At 45.7% G+C, this 20,258-nt stretch overlaps 3 protein-coding genes; 1 reads left to right on the top strand and 2 right to left on the bottom strand.

Moving 5' to 3' along the window:
- Window positions 1-12,073: 12,073 nt before the first annotated feature.
- On the bottom strand, window positions 12,074-13,483 carry GSTUM_00005333001 (uncharacterized protein). XM_002837418.2 has 9 exons: window positions 13,393-13,483; window positions 13,245-13,332; window positions 13,119-13,190; window positions 13,033-13,066; window positions 12,768-12,978; window positions 12,614-12,716; window positions 12,433-12,556; window positions 12,348-12,374; window positions 12,074-12,293 (listed from the first exon to the last, which is right to left on the bottom strand). Exons 1-9 carry the CDS (start codon window positions 13,415-13,417, stop codon window positions 12,207-12,209), a joined length of 771 nt encoding a protein of 256 aa, XP_002837464.1. The 5' UTR covers window positions 13,418-13,483; the 3' UTR covers window positions 12,074-12,206.
- A 555-nt stretch (window positions 13,484-14,038) lies between these two features.
- Window positions 14,039-14,901, bottom strand: GSTUM_00005334001 (uncharacterized protein). XM_002837419.2 has 4 exons: window positions 14,675-14,901; window positions 14,525-14,619; window positions 14,366-14,449; window positions 14,039-14,314 (listed from the first exon to the last, which is right to left on the bottom strand). The coding sequence occupies exons 1-4, from the start codon at window positions 14,795-14,797 to the stop codon at window positions 14,128-14,130; spliced, it is 489 nt and encodes a 162-aa protein (XP_002837465.1). The 5' UTR covers window positions 14,798-14,901; the 3' UTR covers window positions 14,039-14,127.
- Window positions 14,902-15,040: 139 nt separating this feature from the next.
- GSTUM_00005335001 (uncharacterized protein) lies at window positions 15,041-17,297 on the top strand (the record flags this gene model as incomplete). XM_002837420.2 has 4 exons in its annotated part: window positions 15,041-15,144; window positions 15,210-16,470; window positions 16,527-16,897; window positions 16,951-17,297. Exons 1-4 carry the CDS (start codon window positions 15,129-15,131, stop codon window positions 17,295-17,297), a joined length of 1,995 nt encoding a protein of 664 aa, XP_002837466.1. The 5' UTR covers window positions 15,041-15,128.
- Window positions 17,298-20,258: the final 2,961 nt, after the last annotated feature.

Below are 20,258 nucleotides of genomic sequence, written 5' to 3' on the forward strand. Positions count from 1 at the left end.
AAACGCGTGAGGTATTGTCTCCAGAGTTGCTAGAGGCTTTGTGTCGTGGCTGGCTGCTCCTATTAGAGGATGTCTGTGTTTTGTAGGCCTTGGTCTCATGGAGAATGGCGTCCTTTCGTTCTGCTCTTGCAATTATTATTGCTATATCATCGCCATCTTCCTCGAGTGGTTCTACTTCTCGCCGGAGGGTAGGGTGCATGGTGTCGTAGAATCGTCGCTTCAGGATGTATTTGGAGATACTTCCTCTCTCCATTCGGTCCTTATACATTATTAGGTCCGTAGCCACATCGGTGATGCGCTTGACATGCGTTCCGTTAACTTGCTGGAGCTGGTTGAATTTGTTGTATAGGAGGTCATTGGTTATAGAGGATTGGAATCGTCCTTTCAGGTAATCGAGAACTGTAGATCCTCTTAATCTTACATTCCCGCCGAAATCCTTATAGCATTGGTGGTATGCGTCGGTTGCCTTTCCTTCACAGAATGATCCAATGATAAATCCAGTTGTAGGGTCTTCCACATCTTTTCCTTGTAAGAGTAGGAAGTGTGAGAGTTCTGTGGCCCATCGTTCAAAGGCTTCAGGTTTGAGATCTTTCCCTTCGCCTGTGAACTTCGCTGGGAGGTGAAGTTTAAACTTAGGGGGTTCAAATGCTGTGGGTACCTCCTCTTCTTCAGGCCTTGCCCGAGATTTCCCTCCTCCAGAAGGCCCTCCTCCTGTGCTAGCCATATCTGATTCGCTACTAGATTCGGGATCGTTTGGAGGTTCAAAGGAAGGCTTCTTTGCTGGAGTAGAAGGGAATTCTCCTGGAGGTTGTGTATCTTCCGTGTTTGCAGGATCGCCCGGCTCTTTAGCAGAGTGCCGGGGTTGTTTCTTCCTTGTAAGGTCTTGCTGTGGGATTTGCTTCCCACTCCTGGTCGTTAAAGACTCTATCTTGGGTTTGAGATGAAGCCGAATGTACTCTGATTCTGCCGCTTCTCTCCGCTAGCGTTCTGAGGTGGATATCAATAGGTTGATCAGGCCTAAATCCGGGGACAGGTTCTTAACCACTTGCTGAGGTTAAAAAAATATAACGTGTTCGCAAGGTGCTAATCACGTTATCGGTAATAGATACGATAGTTGGCAGGTGGCCTGCTCTTCAAGAGAGGAGGTGAGAGCTGAGAACTAAAGGAGGCTTCGAGGGTGTACTGGGGAACAAAGAAGTAACCGTTCAACCAAGTATATTGAAATACTGTCTGTCGAAGTCTGCCTTTTCTATCGTAGAAACAGGCGGTCTTTAAATACACAAATCTGTTCATGTCTAGCATGAACGAAACTAATCAAAGGTATCAATCGATACACTTTGGTAAAACTCTTTAAGTATCAAAGCGATACTTAAAACAAAACATAAAACAAAACCAAGTATCAGACGATACTTAAAACAAACCAAGTATCAAAACGATACTTAAAACAAAACATAAAACAAAACCAAGTATCAGACGATACTTAAAACAAACCAAGTATCAAAACGATACTTAAAACAAAACATAAAACAAAACCACTCACCGAGTACCCGTACCGGTTACACTTCTTCTGTGGTGTCGAAGCTAGTATTTTTGGAATCATCAGCAGATATATAGTATGGTCGCTGGTATCTATTGCCGAACTTAATCTCAGTCTGGTGGAAAGGGCAGGTGTCATGATAACAGTGGGACCAGTGGAGTCTGCTTTGTTCAAGCTCGTGAGAAGGTGTGCTGCGGAGGGTGCAATTGTCTTTCCATTCGTCATCAATGTCCTTTCCTTGCTCAGTTCCAGCACCTCTGTACATGGTGTAAGAGAAAGGATTAGAGGGAGCGTCTGAGCTGGCGGTAGCCATTGAAGGTTCTTGTTCATAGGAGGTGTCGTCAGGACTGTCTTCGCTTTGTCTTGTGTAGTCATGAACGAGGGGAGGATCTGTGAGGTCTTGATTTTCATATAGGCGGGAGAGAGCATCAGCTAAATAGTTCGTTCTTCCAGGGGTATATATGATTTTTGCATCGTATTTGCTGATTTCGCCTATCCATCTTGTTCTTCTCCTTCCAGGTATTCTTTCTATTTTAAGATTAGTGAGGGGTTGGTGGTCGGTAACAATAGTGAAGGTATTGCCCATCAGGATGTGGTTGAAGGCGGCGAGAGCATCAATTACAGCAAGGTCTTCTTTGTCTGTTGTTCCATAGTTCATCTGCGAGTTAGTGAACTTCCTGCTATGTAATGCCGCTGGTCTTGCCATTTCATGGAAGGCCCCTTGTCCAACCCATGCTCCAACTGCAACATCTGATGCATCAGTAATCACCCATATCGGTTCCGGTTTACTGTAGTTGATAGGTTGTATAACATTGGCATTTTTAATTAGTTCCTTACTGTTAGTAAAGGCTTGGTCATGAGTGTGGGTGCAGACAAATTCTGCATTGCCGGTAAGGTCTGTGAGCGGCGCTGTCACAGTAGCATGGTGTGGAAGGAACTGGGAAACATAGTTGACTAGTCCTAGGAATCGCATGAGTTCTTTTTGATTCTGGGGTGTCATCCATTCTGTCAAACAGGATATTTTTGCAGGGGCTGCATGTATTCCTTCGTCATCTATTACATGTCCTAGGATATCGAGTTTATCGGCGAACAGGGTTGATTTGTTTCTGCTAGCGAAAAACTTTGCTTCCCTTAACTTGGTACAAACCAAACCTATATGGTAGGTGTGTTCTGTTTTAGTGTTCGAGAAAATGAGAATATCATCAATGTAGACCCAAACAAAATGGTGGAGGTATTCGCTCAGAAGGTTTTCCAAAATTCACATAAAGGTAGCGGGTGCATTCATATCACCTTGTAACATAACTCGGTCAATGAAACTTCCGAAGGGTGTTTTGAAACTATTGTAGCGTTCCCTTTTTGGGTCTAACCTTGTCTGGAAATAGGCATCGCTTAGGTCAATCTTACTTCGGAATCTAGCTCTTCCAACTGCATTCAGGATTTGGGTTAGGTGTGGGATAGCAGAACTGTCCATAACCATGTTTTCATTCCGTAGTTTGAGGTCAACCAGGGGGCGGATTCTTTTGCCATCTGATTTGGGTTGAACAAATATAGGAGTGGCACCTGGGCCTTCTGCTTTGTAGATGACTCCTCTGCTTTGTTGTTGGTTGATGCAATCACAAAGTGGGCTTTTGTATGCGTCAGGAATATAGTAGGTGGGTTGGTTCTTGAGATTAGAGGGGTCTCGGAGGCGAATGTGGTGATTCACCTCTCTCATAGGTAGTAGTTCTTCGGGTATTTGATCAGGGAAAACATCAGAGTATTCATCCAATAGTCGTTAGGCAGTTGCTTCACAGACTGTGGCTCGGTACTCTCCGCTTGTTGGCTTGCATGAGACTCTGACCTTCTGATCTGGGAAATCGATGGTTGATTCCCCACACCTGATTATAGCTTTGTAGCGGTTCAGGAATGGCATACCTATTAGGGCATCGTATTTGGCTAGATTTCCAACCAGCATTTCCTGGGGGGGTAGTACAGCAGAACCAAGTCGAATAGTCGCGCTACAGGTTTTATGGCTTGTGGATTGTGATCCCTTTACTGCCATATTGACTAGTATGGGTTGGTTAAGGTCTCGAGTTTGGAGTCCATGGACAGAGACAAAGGCATTACTGATCATATCTCTTCCGATCGCGCCAGTGTCGAAAAGGACTTGAGTCTTTTTGCCATTGATCAGAATAGTACCTTCCAGGGCGGTGTGTGCTTTGAATGTAGCCGGAGGTCGAACACTGTTGCACTCTACATCGATATATCCAATATGGATCTCCTTATATTTGCTAGGTTGGGTATTATCACTATCACTCTCAACGTTGTTCGCCGATGCCTCTTGCTTAATTGCCTTTCCTTTCCCTTTCTTGGTAGGGTAGTTCTTTGCCATGTATCCTGTTTTTCCACATTCAAAACATTCTCCTTTCTGCTCTCTCGATTCTTTGGAGGATTTTGTTTTCTTCTTGAAAGCCCATGGGGTATCGTCTTCAGAGTTGCTGGGGGCCTTGTGCCATGGCTGGCTATTCATACTGGAGGATGTCAGTATTTTGTAGGCCTTAGTCTCATGGAGAATGGCGTCCTTTCGTTCTGCTCTTGCAATTATTATTGCAATTTCATCGCCATCATCCTCGACTAGTTCTACTTCTCGCTGGAGAGTAGGGTGCATAGTGTCGTAGAATCGTCGCTTCAAGATGTACTTGGAGATACTTGCTTTCTCTATTCGGTCCTTATACATCATCAGATCTGTAGCCACATCGGTGATTCTCTTAACATGCATTCCATTAACTTGCTGAAGTTGGTTGAATTTATTGTATAGGAGGTCATTGGTGATAGAGGATTGGAATCGTCCGTTCAGGTAATCGAGAACTGTAGATCCTCTTAATCTTACATTTCCGCCGTATTCCTTATAGCATTAGTGGTATGCATCGGTTGCCTTTCCTTCGCAGAATGATCCAATGTATAGTCTAGTTATAGGGTCTTCCACATCTTTCCCTTGCAGGAGAAGATAGTGTGTGAGTTCCGTCGCCCATCGGTCAAAGGCTTCGGGTTTGAGGTCTTTTCCTTCTCCTGTAAACTTCGCTGGGAGGTGGAGTTTAAACTTAGGAGGTTCAAAAGCTGTGGATACTTCCTCTTCTTCAGGCCTAGCTCAGGATTTTCCTCCTCCATAGGGCCCTCCTCTTGTGCTAGCCATATCTGATTCGCTACGGGATTCGGGGTCGATTGGAAGTTCAAAGGAAGGCTTCTTTGCTGGAGTAGAAGGGAATTCTCCTGGAGGTTATGTGTCTTCCGTGTTTGCAGGATCGCCCAACTCTTTAGCAGAGCGCCAGGGTTATTTCTTTCTTGTAAGGTCTTGCTATGGGATTTGCTTCCCACTCCTGATCGTCAAAGACTCTATCTTGGGTTTGAGATGGAGCTGAATGTGTTGTGATTCTGCCGCTTCTCTCCGCTAGCATTCTAAGGTGGATATCAATAGGTTGATCAGGCCTAAATCCGAGGACAGATTTTTAACCACTTGCTGTGGTTAAAAAAAGGTAACATGTTTGCAGTGTGCTAATCACGTTATCGGGTATAGATACGATAGTTGGCAGGTGGCCTGCTCTTCCAGAGAGGAGGTGAAAGCTGAGAACTAAAGGAGGCTTCGAGGGTGTACTGGGGAACAAAGAAGTAACCGTTCAACCAAGTATATTGAAATACTGTCTGTCGAAATCTGCCTTTTCTATCGTAGAAACAGGCAGTCTTTAAATACACAAATCTGTTCATGTCTAGCATGAACGAAACTAATCAAAGCTATCAATCGACTTCACTTTGGTGAAACTAATTAAGTATCAAAACGATACTTAAAACAAAACATAAAACAAAACCAAGTATCAAACGATACTTAAAACAAACCAAGTATCAAAGCGATACTTAAAACAAAACATAAAACAAAACCAAGTATCAAACGATACTTAAAACAAACCAAGTATCAAAGCCATACTTAAAACAAAACATAAAACAAAACCAATAACCGAGCACCCATACCAGTTACAGGCTGCATGTATCCCTTCGTCATCTATCACATGTCCTAGAATATCGAGCTTATCGGCAAATAGAATTGATTTGTTTCTACTAGTGTAGAATTTAGCTTCCCTTAGTTTTGTACAAATCAAACCTATGTGGTAGGCATGTTCTATTTTGGTGTTCGAGAAGATAAGAATATCATCAATGTAAACCCAGACAAAATAGTGGAGGTATTCGCTTAGGAGATTTTCCATAATTCGCATAAAGGTGGCAGGCACATTCATATCAACATAACTCAGCTAATAAAACTTCCCAAGGGTGTTTTGAAACTGTTGTAGCATTCGCTTTCTGGATCTAACCTTGTCTGGAAATAGGCATCGCTTAGGTCAATCTTGCTTCAGAATCTTGCCTGTCCAACTGCATTCAGGGTCTGGGTTTGATTTGGGATAGCAGAGCTGTCCATAACTGTGTTTTCATTCCGTAGTTTGAGGTCAGCCGGTGAGCGGATTCTTTTGCCATCTGCTTTGAGTTGAACAAACATAGGAGCGGCACCAGGGGCTTCTGCTCGGTAGATAACTCCACTTCTTTGTTGTTAGTTGATCCAGTCATATAGTTAGCTTTTGTATGCATCAGGAATTGAGTAGGTGGGTTGGTTCTTAACATTAGAGGGGTCTCGGAGGCGGATGTGATGGTTCACTTCTCTCATAGGTGGTAGTTCTTCGGGAATCTGATCAGGAAAAACATCAGAGTATTCATCAAGTAGGCGTTGAGTAGTTGCTTTACAGACTACGGCTCGGTACTCTCCGCTTGTTGGTTTGCATGAAACCCTAACCTTCTGATCTGGGAAATTGATGGTTGATTCCCCACACCTGATTATAGCTTTGTGGCGGTTCCGGAATGGCATTCCTATTTGGGCATTATGTTTGGCTAGGTACCTAACTAGCATCTCCTGTGGGAGTAGGATGGCAGAATCTAGCCGAATAGTTGCGCTCCAGGTTTTATGGCTTGTTGATCGTGATCCCTTTACTGCCATATTGACTGGCATGGGTTTGTTAAGGTCTCAAGTTGGGAGTCCATGGACAGAGACAAAGGCATTACTGATCATATCTGGTCCAATCGCGCCAGTGTCGAAAAGGACTCGAGCCTTCTTACCATTGATCAGCATAGCACCTTCCAGGTCAGTGTGTGCTTTAAATGTAGCCGGAGGTCAGACACTATTGCACTTCATATCGATATATCCGATATGGATTTCCTCATATTGGCTGGATTGGGTATTATCACTATCGCTCTCAACATTGTTGGCCGATACTTCTTACTTAATCACCTTACCTTTCCCTTTCTTCGTAGAGCAGTTCTTTGCCATGTGTCCTGTTTTTCCACATTCAAAACATTCTCCTTTCTGCTGTCTCGATTCTTTGGAGGGTTTAGTTTTCTTCTTGAAAACCTGTGGAGTATCGTCTTCAGAGCTACTGGAGAGTTTGTGTCGTGGTTGGCTATTCCTGCTAGAGGATATCTGTGTCTTGTATGCCTTGGTCTCATGGAGGATGGCGTCCTTACAGTCTGCTCTTGCAATTATTGTTGCAATATCGTCGTCGTCTTCCTCAAGTGGTTCTACTTCTCGCCAGAGGGTAGGGTGCATAGTATCATAGAATCGTCGCTTAAGGATGTATTTGGAAATGTTTTCATTCTTTATACGGTCCTGATACATCAATAGATCCATAGCTACATCTGTAATCCTCTTGACATGCATTCCATTCACTTGCTGGAGCTGGTTGAATTTGTTATATAGGAGGTTGTTTGGGATCGAGGATTGGAATCGGCCTTTAGGTAATCGAGGACTGTAGATCCTCTTAATCTCACATTTCCGCCGTAATCCTTATAGTATTGGTAGTATGCGTCGGTTGCCTTTCCTTCGCAGAATGATCCTATGTATAGTCTGGTTGTAGGGTCTTCCACATCTTTCCCATGCAGGAGAAGATAGTGTGTAAGTTCCATTGCCCATTGGTCAAAGGCTTCGGGTTTAAGGTCTTTTCCTTCTCCTGTAAACTTCGCTGGGAGGTGGAGTTTAAACTTAGGAGGTTCAAATGCTGCGGGTACCTCCTCTTCTTCAGGTCTAGCCCGAGACTTTCCTCCTCCAGAGGGCCCTCCTCCTGTGCTAGCCATGTCTGGTTCGCTACTGGATTCGGGGTTGATTGAAGGTTCAAAGGAAGGCTTCTTTGCTGGAGTAGAAGGGAATTCTCCTGGAGGTTATGTGTCTTCCGTGTTTGCAGGATCGCCCAACTCTTTAGCAGAGCGCCGGGGTTGTTTCTTTCTTGTATGGTCTTGTTGTGGGATTTGCTTCCCACTCCTAGTCGTCAAAGACTCTATGTTGGATTTTGAGATGAAGCCGAATGTGCCATGATTCTGCCACTTCTCTCCGCTAGCGTTCTGAGGTGGATATCGATAGGTTGATCAGGCCTAAATGTGGGGACAGGTTCTTAACCACTTGTTGAGGTTAAAAAAATGTAACGTGTTCGTAAGGTGTATATCATGTTATCAGTAATAGATACAATAGTTAGCAGGTGGCCTGCTCTTCCCGAGAGGAGGTGAGAGCTGAAAACTAAAGGAGGCTTCGAGGGTGTACTGAGGAACAAAGAAGTAACCGTTCAATCAAGTATATTGCAATACAGTCTGTTGAAGTCTGCTTTTTCTATCATAGAAACAGGCAGTCTTTAAATACAAAATCTGTTCATGCCTAGCATGAATGAAACTAATCAAAGCTATCAATCTATACACTCTGGTAAAACTAATTAAGTATCAAAGCGATACTTAAAACAAAACATAAAACAAAACCAAGTATCCAACGATACTTAAAACAAACCAAGTATCAAAGCGATACTTAAAGCAAAATATAAAACAAAATCAAGTATCAAAGCGATACTTAAAACAAAACATAAAACAAAACCAAGTATCAAACGATACTTAAAACAAACCAAGTATCAAAGCAATACTTAAAACAAAACATAAAACAAAACCAAGTATCAAACGATACTTAAAACAAACTAAGTATCAAAGCGATACTTAAAACAAAACATAAAACAAAACCAATAACCGAGTACCTGTACAGGTTACAAAGATTGTAAAGGTATTTTATATTCGTTAAAGTAATAAGTAGGAAAAGTACTTAGAATTCAATCTAATTTTATTTAAACTCGTACTGCCAACACTGGCATATGACGAGCCCCCACCGACACAGGGATACCGCTAACCAGTATACCACTAATCCTAAGCTTAACTAGTCTACGGTTCCGTACCTGCCATCCCCGAGTCATGCCTGCACAAGAACTAATTACATGACTATCAAACAACCTAGTGCCCGCCCCGGTCCAAGTCCGTAGCCCCTCTGGTATGAAGCCAACCAGCACTAAGTGTAGCCGAAGCCGAGCAAAAGACCAACCCAACCAGGTTCCTCATCCAACAAAATATAAAATCACTACCGCCCAGTCTGAACACCGTCCCACAAAACCTCCTCCACAGTAAAAAACCAACAAAACCACAAATCTAAACTACAGGTGACACAATGGCAGAGAGGAAGTGACCAACATGTCCACCTCTGGCATCTGCATGCCAGGCCGTCGACCCTTTGAACCCACTTTGCCAAGTGCCTCCAAAGAGCGTAATGATGAGGAGGACCTGTACCTGCTGCCTGTCCCCCCAAAAAACAAAACCCATAAACAAAGGAAATACATAGAGGTGGTGACAGACCGAAATGGTCAGTGGGGCCTATCTCCCACCCGTGGTGCCTTGCCCCCGTCAGCCATGCCCATTGCCAAACCAAAGAAACCAAACAAACTTCCACAACACCCAGCATGCAGAACCCAAACAAGTCCAACCAGGTGGTCGCAACCCACTATCCGCACAGGTAGCCATCAGCCAACCGGTCTATCGGGGAGCGTTACAGCACTCAGCAGATTCACCCAACAGCCCAAACCGGACTGGAAACACTTAATTAGACCTCGCCCAACCTAACGCAGGCCCAACTGGTGCTTGCAGGTGCCTCTCCCCCTCCCAATCAGCCTCCCCCAAGCCCCACACCCCAGACACCACAGAGCCCATCCAGCCCCCCCAGCCCCTCAGACAGATCAACCATCCGATAGCCACAGGACAGTTTATACCCAGCCCCGCCAGGCAGACATTGGTCTTGGCCACACAAACAGAGTCCTAACCCCCAGCACCGTATAGCTAAGGGGGGCCCACCAGCCACAGCCGGGAGCCACAAAGGAGGCAGCACCAACACCCGAAGGCACCGGCACCAGCCACACCATCCAATCCAGCCGAACCGAAATCCAACCGAGTCAGGAAAGAGTAAGCAGAGCCAGCCAAAGCCAGCCCCACAGGTCCAGCAATAGGCACGAACCGAACGACAGGCAAGAGGCATCCCCAACAAATACGACAAGAAGGGGGAGGGCAAACGAACAGAAGCAGACAAACAGAAGGTAGGCCTCACTTGCAATGGGTGAAGCCGCCAACCACAGACCACAACTGAACCACCCAGAAGCACAGACAACGTGAGTGTCTGGCAGCCAATCGTCGCACACCACCCCAGGCGGCAACAATAACCACACCAGGGGGTAAGAGTTTTCAGAGTCAAAGCCAACCCCATAGATGCGAGGAGGAGATGCCTGACTGAATCACCGTAAATGTCGCAAGGACAAAAACCCCAAGAGAACGGCGATAAACAACATCGTAGGATTCCGACAGTAGAAATGAAAACGTAACGAAGAGGGGCTGGGCGGGTACCGCCCTGCCACCTCAGGAATGATGCAGCTGGTATGACGAGTTGATACTTGGGAAGGTCATCAGTCTAACCCAAGAGCGTTTTTGTATCGCGAGAACTAAGGACTCCGTTAAAACCCAACAAAAGACATGAGCTGGCCCAAAGAACGACACAGGTGATCCCCCCAAACACAATGTTCAATCCCCGCAATCGGACGCGAAACCTGCGAGTAGACGATAAACAGGAAACCGTAGACGTTTTACCGAAAGGGGCTCGTATGCGACCGTGATGAAGAGCTTGAAGTGACAGTATCGTGAGAAACCATCAGGTGACGAAACGAGAAGCAAACAAGGAGTCCACCACACAACACCCAACAGACCTCAACACCAAAGACCCCAGGAACTACTGAGCGAACTCAGATATCTCCCCCAGAATCCAAGGCATCAAGGCCCATCATGAGGGCGAAAGAAACACTTGGGGCAAAGCGACAGCAACGATAAGGAAAAGTACTTAGAACAAAGCGTGAAGAACCTATCCTCCTCAGCCGCATCGGCCTCCTTATATAGTATTCTTCTCACCTATAGTCATGTGACCCAAAGTGGTCACATGTGCGAAACCAAATCATAATAAACTAGTCATATGACCAAAGTGGTCACATGCTCAAAACCCATGACCTCATAGCGAGGTTATGTGCAAAAACTCATAAACCAATCATAACACAATAAACAAGTCATATGACTCAACTGTGTCATATGCATGAAACCCATGACCTCATAACGAGGTCATGTGCAAAATATAAATCATATGTACAAGGCTTACCCGCAAGGCACACTTGCCAGGCACACGTCCCATGACTCATATTTGAGCCATGTGCGAAAGCGTTACAAATCCCACACATAACAAAGCATATGACTCGAATGAGTCATATGTGTGAAACAATAACATACCTGTGACTCATAACCATGTGTCATGTGGAAACCTTTTTTCATGCCAAGCCATGTTCATGACAACTGAATTCATATGAAACTTCTCTAGCATGTAGAGTGGGGTATCCTTTGATAGACCCAAAAAATATTTCTCAAGAAAATTGAGTTTCCTATAGACCAATAAAGTCTATATTTTGAAATATCTATCTTTTTTTTTATTATGTTATAATATTATGAATTCAATTGTATTCGTTGCATTTTCAAAGTTGTACCTTTTTCGCATAACTACACTCATATGATATTATACAATTTCTTAAACTATATTTTATACAGATATGAAAATTTGTTTTATTAGGGTTTGCGGGGGGGGCAGTTCTATTGGAAATTTTAATGGTTCTGTTTGGTTATCAGAATGGAATAGTCAATAGGTTTCTGATTTGCCAAATACCAATTGCAATCCAAAAGGAAGGAAGTAGTCACTTTGTATGGGGAAATGAAATGGCTCCATTTTTGCCAAACATGGCCTTGCCTATTCAATCTTAAATTCTGTATCATAGCTAGACTAGTCTAACTAAATTTCGAGACCACCACCAGTGGGAATTTCCGGCGGTGGAGGCAGGTTTGATAACTCACGCTCTAACACGCAGGAGGGATTTACGGGTTGTAAAAATTATTCGTATTGTCTTTAATACTGACATACCTTTTGACCTCATTTTTAATTGTATGCTTGCACTATTGGAGAGCTGTGCAAACGTCCACGGGGGCGTATTGGATACCGAATCATAATCCATGAGGAAGGATTTGGGGTATTGAGGCAATCCTTTCTGCGGTCTTGACGGAATGGTGTCCAACTTCATTGGGGGGAAACAACACTTGGAATCAGTCTTTTCTCCGCTCCAATTGCATTTCCAGTACAGTGATGCTACAACAGCCCCAAATTCTCCGTCGGCCCACACAGCCAAACAATTGCTAAGGGGAGCCAGGGTTGCAAGCAAAGTTGTGGCAATTACTTGAAGCTATTCTTCATCTCACGAAGCTTCTTCATAACGCTGACCGAATCTTTTTCTCCTGTCTTCTCCTGGATAGCGGGGTCCTAAGTTGCATATTAGCACCACTCACAGAAGGGGGGAACGAGCCGAGAACTTACATCAACACGCATAAAGACATTGTGCTCCTATTTAGACATTCAGTGTCAGTGAAGGCGTCGATGGATTTTCCAACATCCTTCCTACCTTTTCATCACCAATGGTGAATTTGCCTTGGGTCTCCGTATTCTCTTCACAGAACTTTTCCAGACTCTGTATCGCCGGTGAACAAATGACGGATTTCCCAAAGCGAACATTGGATCTCGTGTACCTGAGTTCTCTTAGAACCAACTCACTTACCGGTAGGCCATGTAAGAGGGCAGCTTACTCATGCCCCGGGTAAACCTTCGTGTCATCTGGCAACGAGCCGAGCGTAGTATTGAGTGCCTTGTGCATCTCTTCTGCTGTCCCTTCGAAGAACCTCCCGCATCCTAATAATCCGTCTGATAAGCGTAGTTCTGTCAGGTTCTAGGAACTAATACCAGCTATAAATAAGGTATCACCCGTGAAGGCCGCTTTATCCCCTGAATCCTCCACATAGTAGCAGATACTATCTTGTGTGTGGCATGGCGTGTGTAACGACTTTACCATTATTCCCTCGCCAATATTGAAGGTTTCCCCGTCTGCCAGCTTGCGCGTTACTGCTTCACAGTCTTTTCCACCCAGTACTTGAAGTTGGGGATATTTTTCCAGCTAGATTACGTCGGCCTTTGAGGAACCAAAAGATGTTCTCTGAACAGCACTTACTATTCCATTGTTGCCGCCAGCGTGGTCGCGATGACTGCATGAAAGGTTAGCACCGCTTTTACCTGTAGCCAGTTTGGAATAATTACTGGTGAGTGTTGATGATAGCTTTCAGGTTAATCCCGTTTTCGGAGATCTCCTTCCCAAGGACAGGGAGCACCCTGAAATAAGTTAGCATAACACCTTTCCCCTAGTCTACTTGATTCCCGACATACTCCGGGGGGTGCGCAGGGTCCACAATCATAGCATCCTTTGTCTTATCATCAATGATCAAGTAAGAGTAGTTGTCACTGGTTCCCGTCCCTAGGCGAGGTGTGAGAATTGGATATAAGCAGCTAGAATCAATTGCCGGGGTCAACAAACACATAGGAATAGATTTTATATGCATTTTTCTAGTGATAATAGAGCCAATTGAGTATATCTGTCGAGGGTTGAAGAGAGTGTGAAACATTTGAATGGGAGTGGGGGAGAGTTGATCATAAAATTAATGACGTCTTCGCCACACACCCTCTACAGCTTGGGTAATGCAAACCCTATACCCTATTCCAGACTCCTGTCACTCGGAGTATGATATGTAAAGTTACTTCTATGATACCACAACCTTGGTAGTTCTGAGAATGGGTTACCTTTTCTAGATTATGCAAGGGAAATAAGCTATACATAGTCTTCTAAGGCCCTGTTTGGCGAAAAAGGAACCGTTCCGTTCGGCGACCGTTTCTCATACAAAAATTCTTGTCGTTCCTTTTCCTTCCGTTTCGAAATGGACATTTTGTATGGGAAACGGTCCCCATATGGAATGGTTCCATTCTTGCCAAACAGGGGCTAAAGTTACCTCTACCGTAGCCTCCACATAGATCTTGCAGGATGGCTAAAGCGATTGATATCTTGTGCTACAACCCCCGTCATTCGCGCTTCGGATCCCTAACACTTAGACTACTTGTTCTGACGCGAGTGCTTGGGTTCAGTCTCTCTCGTCCCTTGGGTATGGATTGCAGCTGGGCACAATTAGCTCACTAAAGCCGAGCCCTGTGTTCAATTATTAAACTAACATATCATCATACAATGTCATGTAGTTCTGGTATATAGCAGGCACTCCAATCATTCCTCTCCCTCCTCTCCCTCCTCCACGATGCGAGCTTTGATAATGAACACGTCTTTAACCGGTCTATCTTCCCTATCCCTTTGGACCATTCCCATCCGCTGCACAATTCTTATTCCTGCTGAAACGCGTCCAAAGATGGTATGTGACCCATCTAGCCATGGTGTAGGTGCAAGCGTGATAAAGCTGCTAAGAATTAGCCTCTATTCCATCCATTAATCAAAAATCTAAGCACACAATTGAGACCCATTAGTGTCTTTGCCTGAATTGGCCATGGAGAGAATTCCGGCTCCGGTGTGTTTAAGGTCTTTGTGAATCTCGCTGTGATTTCATTAACAAGTATAATTTCATCAGCAAGTGTGGCTATATGATTAGGGTCTCGCTAGTGCACCTCACTCTTCAAACTTTCCGCCATAAATCGAAGAACCACCTCGCCCTGTTCCAGTTGGATCGCCGCCTTGGATCATGAAATCTGGAATTATTCGGTGGAACTATATTCGAGGTATCAATTTCTGTCACTAGGGGAGAGATAACCGTTGAACTCACAATACAGCTGTTGTAGTAACCCCGTTTGACCAAGCCCTCGAAGTTCCGACAGGTTTTTGGAGCATGATCGTTATATAGCTCGAGCTCGATGCTGCCCTGTTTAATTTGAATAAAAGTAAGCATAATTTAAGGCTTATTTCGTGGAAAGCAATCACCATATTAGTGTCGAGCAAAACTCTCATCGCCATTTTGTCCAGTTGTAGCGGTTGGTCAAGCTCTACTTGTAGGAATACCTTAGCCTGGGGGTAGTAGTCATCGAATTTCAATGTTGAAAAGATGCTGGCACTTGGGTAACGCGGCTCTGCGAAGGGCCGAGACTTACCCTGCCAAGCGTACTTTCCATTCGTCTCCTGGTGTCGACCCCCCACTGCCCCCACTACCGATAATTTAGACTGCACTCTCATCTTCACAAATCACACTCGTGCAGTTGGATGTGCCGCTGGAAATCGCCGTCATGAGTTCGGTAGTAAGTGAGTATTTACCCGACCCTGATGTTCAACCCTTTTCCTTACGGCCTATGGTCTGACTCCATCAGACAAATCAAAGAACAAATTTGTGCCGAAGGCGAAAGTCCGTCCACGGCCTGGAGCAGCTGCCCGCTCGAGCCCTTCTAATCCAACTCCCCCTTCGCCGAGAAAGCCATCGCAACCCCCCGAGGAACCTCCAGCACCACCAGCCCCTCTACTTGTACCACAGGCTATAGCGCCACCACCATCACATCCAGAAACGCGCAATGGGGCACCCGTAGCAGAACTTGAGTCCCCGAGACGCCAAGTTTCGGTCCCTGCAATCCGAGCCAAGAGCAGAAATGGGATACCATCCATCCGGCAGACGAGCGCGGAGGTCTCTTCTTCACCATCACGCTCGGGAGTCCCTATTGTGCAGTCTTCGTTGAGCCGGGGGATACCAAGGGTACGAGCTGCCGCCCCTGAAGGGGCACCAACAGCACGACTCAATTCTACAGAGAGGTCGCCAGAAGCTTTGAGAATGGCGAATGCGAGGCCAAGTGCATGGCTGGCTACCGTGTTGGGAGGGACAGTAGATATGCGTGCGTTTCGGGATTCCGGGATTGCTGCAACCCAAGAGACGCAGGAAGTCAGCCAAGGAGGTCTATCAGTTGTTGAGCCGGAAGATTCTGGCGAGAACATTGATGGAGGAGAGTCGCCTACAATTGAAAAGGTAGCGAAGTTTCCAAGGAAGCGGAGAGCTAGGGTTGCCAAAGATCGATTACCCAAGAAGCGGAGGGCAACGCGAGGGAGACTCAGGGCCGCGGAGAATAACATCGATGAAATACAGGAAGCACAGGAGGTACAAGAAGTAGAAGGAGAGCAGGAAGAGCAAGGCGGTGAACAAGGAATAGCTGGTGGAACGGAAGTTAATACTGAAGGAGATAATTCAGATAACACCTTATATGAAGATCCACACAAACCTAGTAAACCAAAAAAGTCTCGCCGCCCCCGAAAACCCGCAGCTAAAAAATCTCCAAAGGAACCAAGGGAACCCAGCAAGCCCAACGAAAAGAGGCCTGGCGGCCGCTATCGTGCACCGTCCCCTGAAGATGGAGAGCAGCGCGAGATAACTCCATCTGTCATCAAGATGAAGGATCTGTGTCGAGACATCAGAATTGGCAGAAAGTCTAAACGCTTTATAGAGCTTGAACAAATGGACTGGACGAAACCGGCCGGCGATGATAAGGCTGCAAAGACAGCTCTCGATTTTGAGCAAGCTGCTGGTGAAGAAGTGGAGCAAGAACCAGCGGAGGAAGGAACTGAACGACTGGCCAATGGGGGGCAAAGGTATGATAAACCTTGTTTCCTCTTGTTTAATGACCAGAATTCATATGATATTACAGTCTTCCAAGAGCCGGCGCTCCGCAAATGCGAATGGTTAATGGCGAACTTGTTCTTGACCAGGAGTCCATTCAAGTGAACTCTCACGAGCGCAATCCCATCGACGAGGGGTCTATGGAAGTCGTTGAGGAGAACATGGCATTCCGTCGTATTACATCGGCGACATATAGCAAACACAAGAGATCCGAGAGATGGGATGCAGAAGAGACGGATAAATTCTACAATGCCTTGTCCATGTTTGGCACCGACTTTGAAATTATATCAAAATTATTCTCGGGCAGAAACAGACAACAGTTGAGGAAAAAGTACCTCAATGAAGAACGGAAGGATCCCCAGAGAATCACCGACGCCTTGAGGACTCGGGTGCCAATTAGTTAGTATTCACTGCGCATCATCTAGAAGAACCATTCGTTAATCAGGGTGTAGATGTTACGGAATATTCTGAAATGACAGAGCTCGAGATCGGCGACCCTCAGTTAGTTGAAGACGAGCTCGAAAAGATCCGGGAAGCTCACGAAGCTGAAGAAGAGGCCGCAATAGGCCATGCAGCAGCTATGGAACGCGAACGGCAAGAAAACGCGAATGCTGCAATGCGCGCCGGGGATGATGCAGTGGCGGCAGCAGCAGCGGATCAGAACAAAAAGGGCCGGAAGAGGAAGGGCACGAAGAGCAGGGGTGGCGCTAGTCATGGCGGGGAAGAAATCCTCTCTATGGGTAGAGAGGAATACGAAGCGGAAAGGTTGAGGGAGCTGGCTGAGGCCGAGGAGCTGTGATGTCTGTGTTTCTTTTTCTTTCTGTCTTTACTCCGGTATTCGTATTTTTCAGGCAATAGGGGGGGGGGCATAGCTATCAGTCGGCGTTGGTGGGTTACCGCATTCTTCGTTAGTTCTAGAGACTTTCCACTAGTTTTCTTACATTATAAAATACCGTATTCACGGCTAAGGTATCTTGTATCATTACTCTGATCAAATCATATGCTACACATCCAACAGCTAATCCATCACAAGCCCATTCTCTTTTGCCGGGAATGGTTCTATCGCTTAGGAGGACATCGCGGGGTGTTTTGAGTATGATATTGGTAGTGTTCCGCTAGTGGACTAGACCCGGAAACTAATCATAGACTACGAGTATCAAAAGAGTTGGACATCATAGTGGCTAGGCGAATCTCACCGACTACCTAGGCAGTTGGTCTTCACATTGTAGACTATAGTAGGTATTGCGACGGGTTGCACCACCTTACCTGTACAGTACAGTATCCCTTGGGCGGTGTGAAACAGTCAAATTCGCGCCCACCCGGACTAGTCCGAAAGGAGGTACTTGGCGCTTATTAATACTGCGAGCGATATCAAATAAACCCTGTCGCCCACCAACTCTTGTATACTGGCAAGATTATGCACGATACTCATTATGTATGATACTCAACAGAAAATAAAGCAAAAGGAAAGACGAAAATAAAGCATAGAGATCCCACTAGGAGGGGAGATTCTTATGCCTGATATCAAAACAATTTCGGCAGAGAGAAAAATCGCATCCCAGCCCCATACAGCCATAGCGCGATCGGGGTGCACGGCATCCTTTTTACTTCATACCCCGTTGGGTGAAGCGGCACTCTGCACATTCTAATCCAGGTCCTCTGAGAGAGGCAAATTTATGTTGCCTCTGGTCACCACTGGGGGAAGGTAGAGAGGTATGGTGTTGCTGTAAACTAAAGCGGGGGGTTGTGGTATTTCTTTGGTGGTATGACTTACGTGCCCGGTGCTGCTTTTGGCCGTACAAGGTAATGATCGATTTGGCAAGTTTTTTCTGAAAAAGCCGTGAAGAGCCAAGGTGAGGGGCATGGGAGGAAGAAGGGGCGCAGGAGGAAGAAGGAGCATGGGAGGAGGAAGAAAGACGACATAACAGAAGGTAAGAATTAATTACACTTGTATCTAAAAGCCAGTAGAAGATAGGGGGCCAGTTGCGTAGACATTTTAACTGTGTAAAATAGTAACTACGGTACTGGTCCGCTACATCGACTCCGACTTTATAGTGATCGTAGTCGTCTGTGATAGTGGGTATGGGCACATGAGCTCGCTCATGAGAACCAAAAACACGGCGGATAGCAGGGCCATTGCTGCTTGATTGTCGTGGCTTCTTTCACTCAGAAATAACCCTCTCCTCCGCAGAATGGATAGTGCTTAGAAAATGCACAGCACGGTTATCCTGCCACTGCAGAGCGAGCACTTTTCCTTCTGGATCAGCAGATCCACTGCTGACCTCATTCCAAGGTATGTTTTTTCTCTCATCTTGGAGGTCCGAAAGGAAGGAGGATGCATTAACTCTAGCGGTTCCACAAGCACCAATGCCTAAGTCTCTAAGCCTTATCATTAGCTGCTGGGAGGCAAAGCAGTTGTCCATGTATATATTAAAATGGTATCCGGAGGTGTAGGGCAGGCTAGTAGTGGTTTGGAACACGGTGGCTCCTGTTGGTGTAAGATCTTTTTGAGGTACTAGATCAGCAAAAAAATCTGATCGAGAAGCGAAGATCCAGCTGTATGTACAACCTACATCACAGAGGGCAAACACCTTGTATCCCTCCTTGATGGGTTTACTTGGCATACGGTAGGTATGGAAGCTCCGGCTACCAAATCGTATCATCATCTCATCGATGGTAACATTCAAGGCCGGGAAATAGTATTTTTGACAGCGATCTCGAATCATGGTATTGAGTGGCTCAAGCTTCTTGAACCACTCAGGGCGTGAGAGTTGTATTTTCGGATCGGATATGTGTAAATACCACTTGATCTAACTGAAGCGTTCTGAACTCATCGCCTGAAAAATACCTCTCTCTCCTCCTCTTTTCCAATATCCTCTGCTCCCGCACTCGCGCTTTGCTCCCATATAGATCAGGAATGGCAAAAACACCCTTATTTCTGACCCAGTTACTTTCTTCCATGGCCCGCCCCAGGCACGCACTCCCACTGAAGAACTCACTCCCGCTCCTGTATTCAAGTTGCTTTGCTTCCTTCCCACAGCACCTTTTTCCTTAGCATACATATTTGTCCCATTTACCAGTATATCAATGACTTCAGAATCCCAAAAGAGTTCAAAGACTCTCAACCCAGTAACTTCGGACCCGGAGTCTTTCCATGGGAGCAATGGCTCCCCAACATGGTCCTTACGTGGACGGAGCGGTGTATAAGGTTGTCTTATCACTCGATTCTTTTGCTTGATTGTTGAATTCGCCTTGCCGGCAGAATTCAGAGAGATGGAAGAGAGAGGGTTTCGTGCTTTATCCGAAGAAGGCATGGTATCGACTTGAGCAATTGGGAACTTCACCGTTGTCCTTGACTGATTGAGAGGAATTGACGTTGCATTCTTACATTCAGACCTTCCTTTTTCCGGGATAGTGTTGTTTCTATTAGGCAAAGATCAGCTGGGCACGAATTTGACTGTTTCACACCGCCCAAGGGATAGCCCGACACTACTTGATAAATTGGCTGTGGAAGTGTAAGTGAAAAGATAGTTGAAGCTCTAGCGATATCTGGCCAGGCATGCTGTACAGGTACTGTACTACCCGAATTACGTCCCTTCCAAGACTACCCTCCGAGTTTGCTTCAGACACTTCCATAAACACCACGGGGTAAGGATGCCCCAGTCTTGATATCTGCAATCTCAAGAGTTAATAAGGATTATAGCTGGGGCTTAGAATTCGCCTGTTACATAGCGAGTATCGACTCCATCGCCGTAGCATT

This window comes from Tuber melanosporum (genome assembly GCF_000151645.1).
Source record: "Tuber melanosporum whole genome shotgun sequence assembly, scaffold_19, strain Mel28".
In the NCBI taxonomy this organism is placed as follows: Eukaryota; Fungi; Ascomycota; class Pezizomycetes; order Pezizales; family Tuberaceae; genus Tuber; species Tuber melanosporum.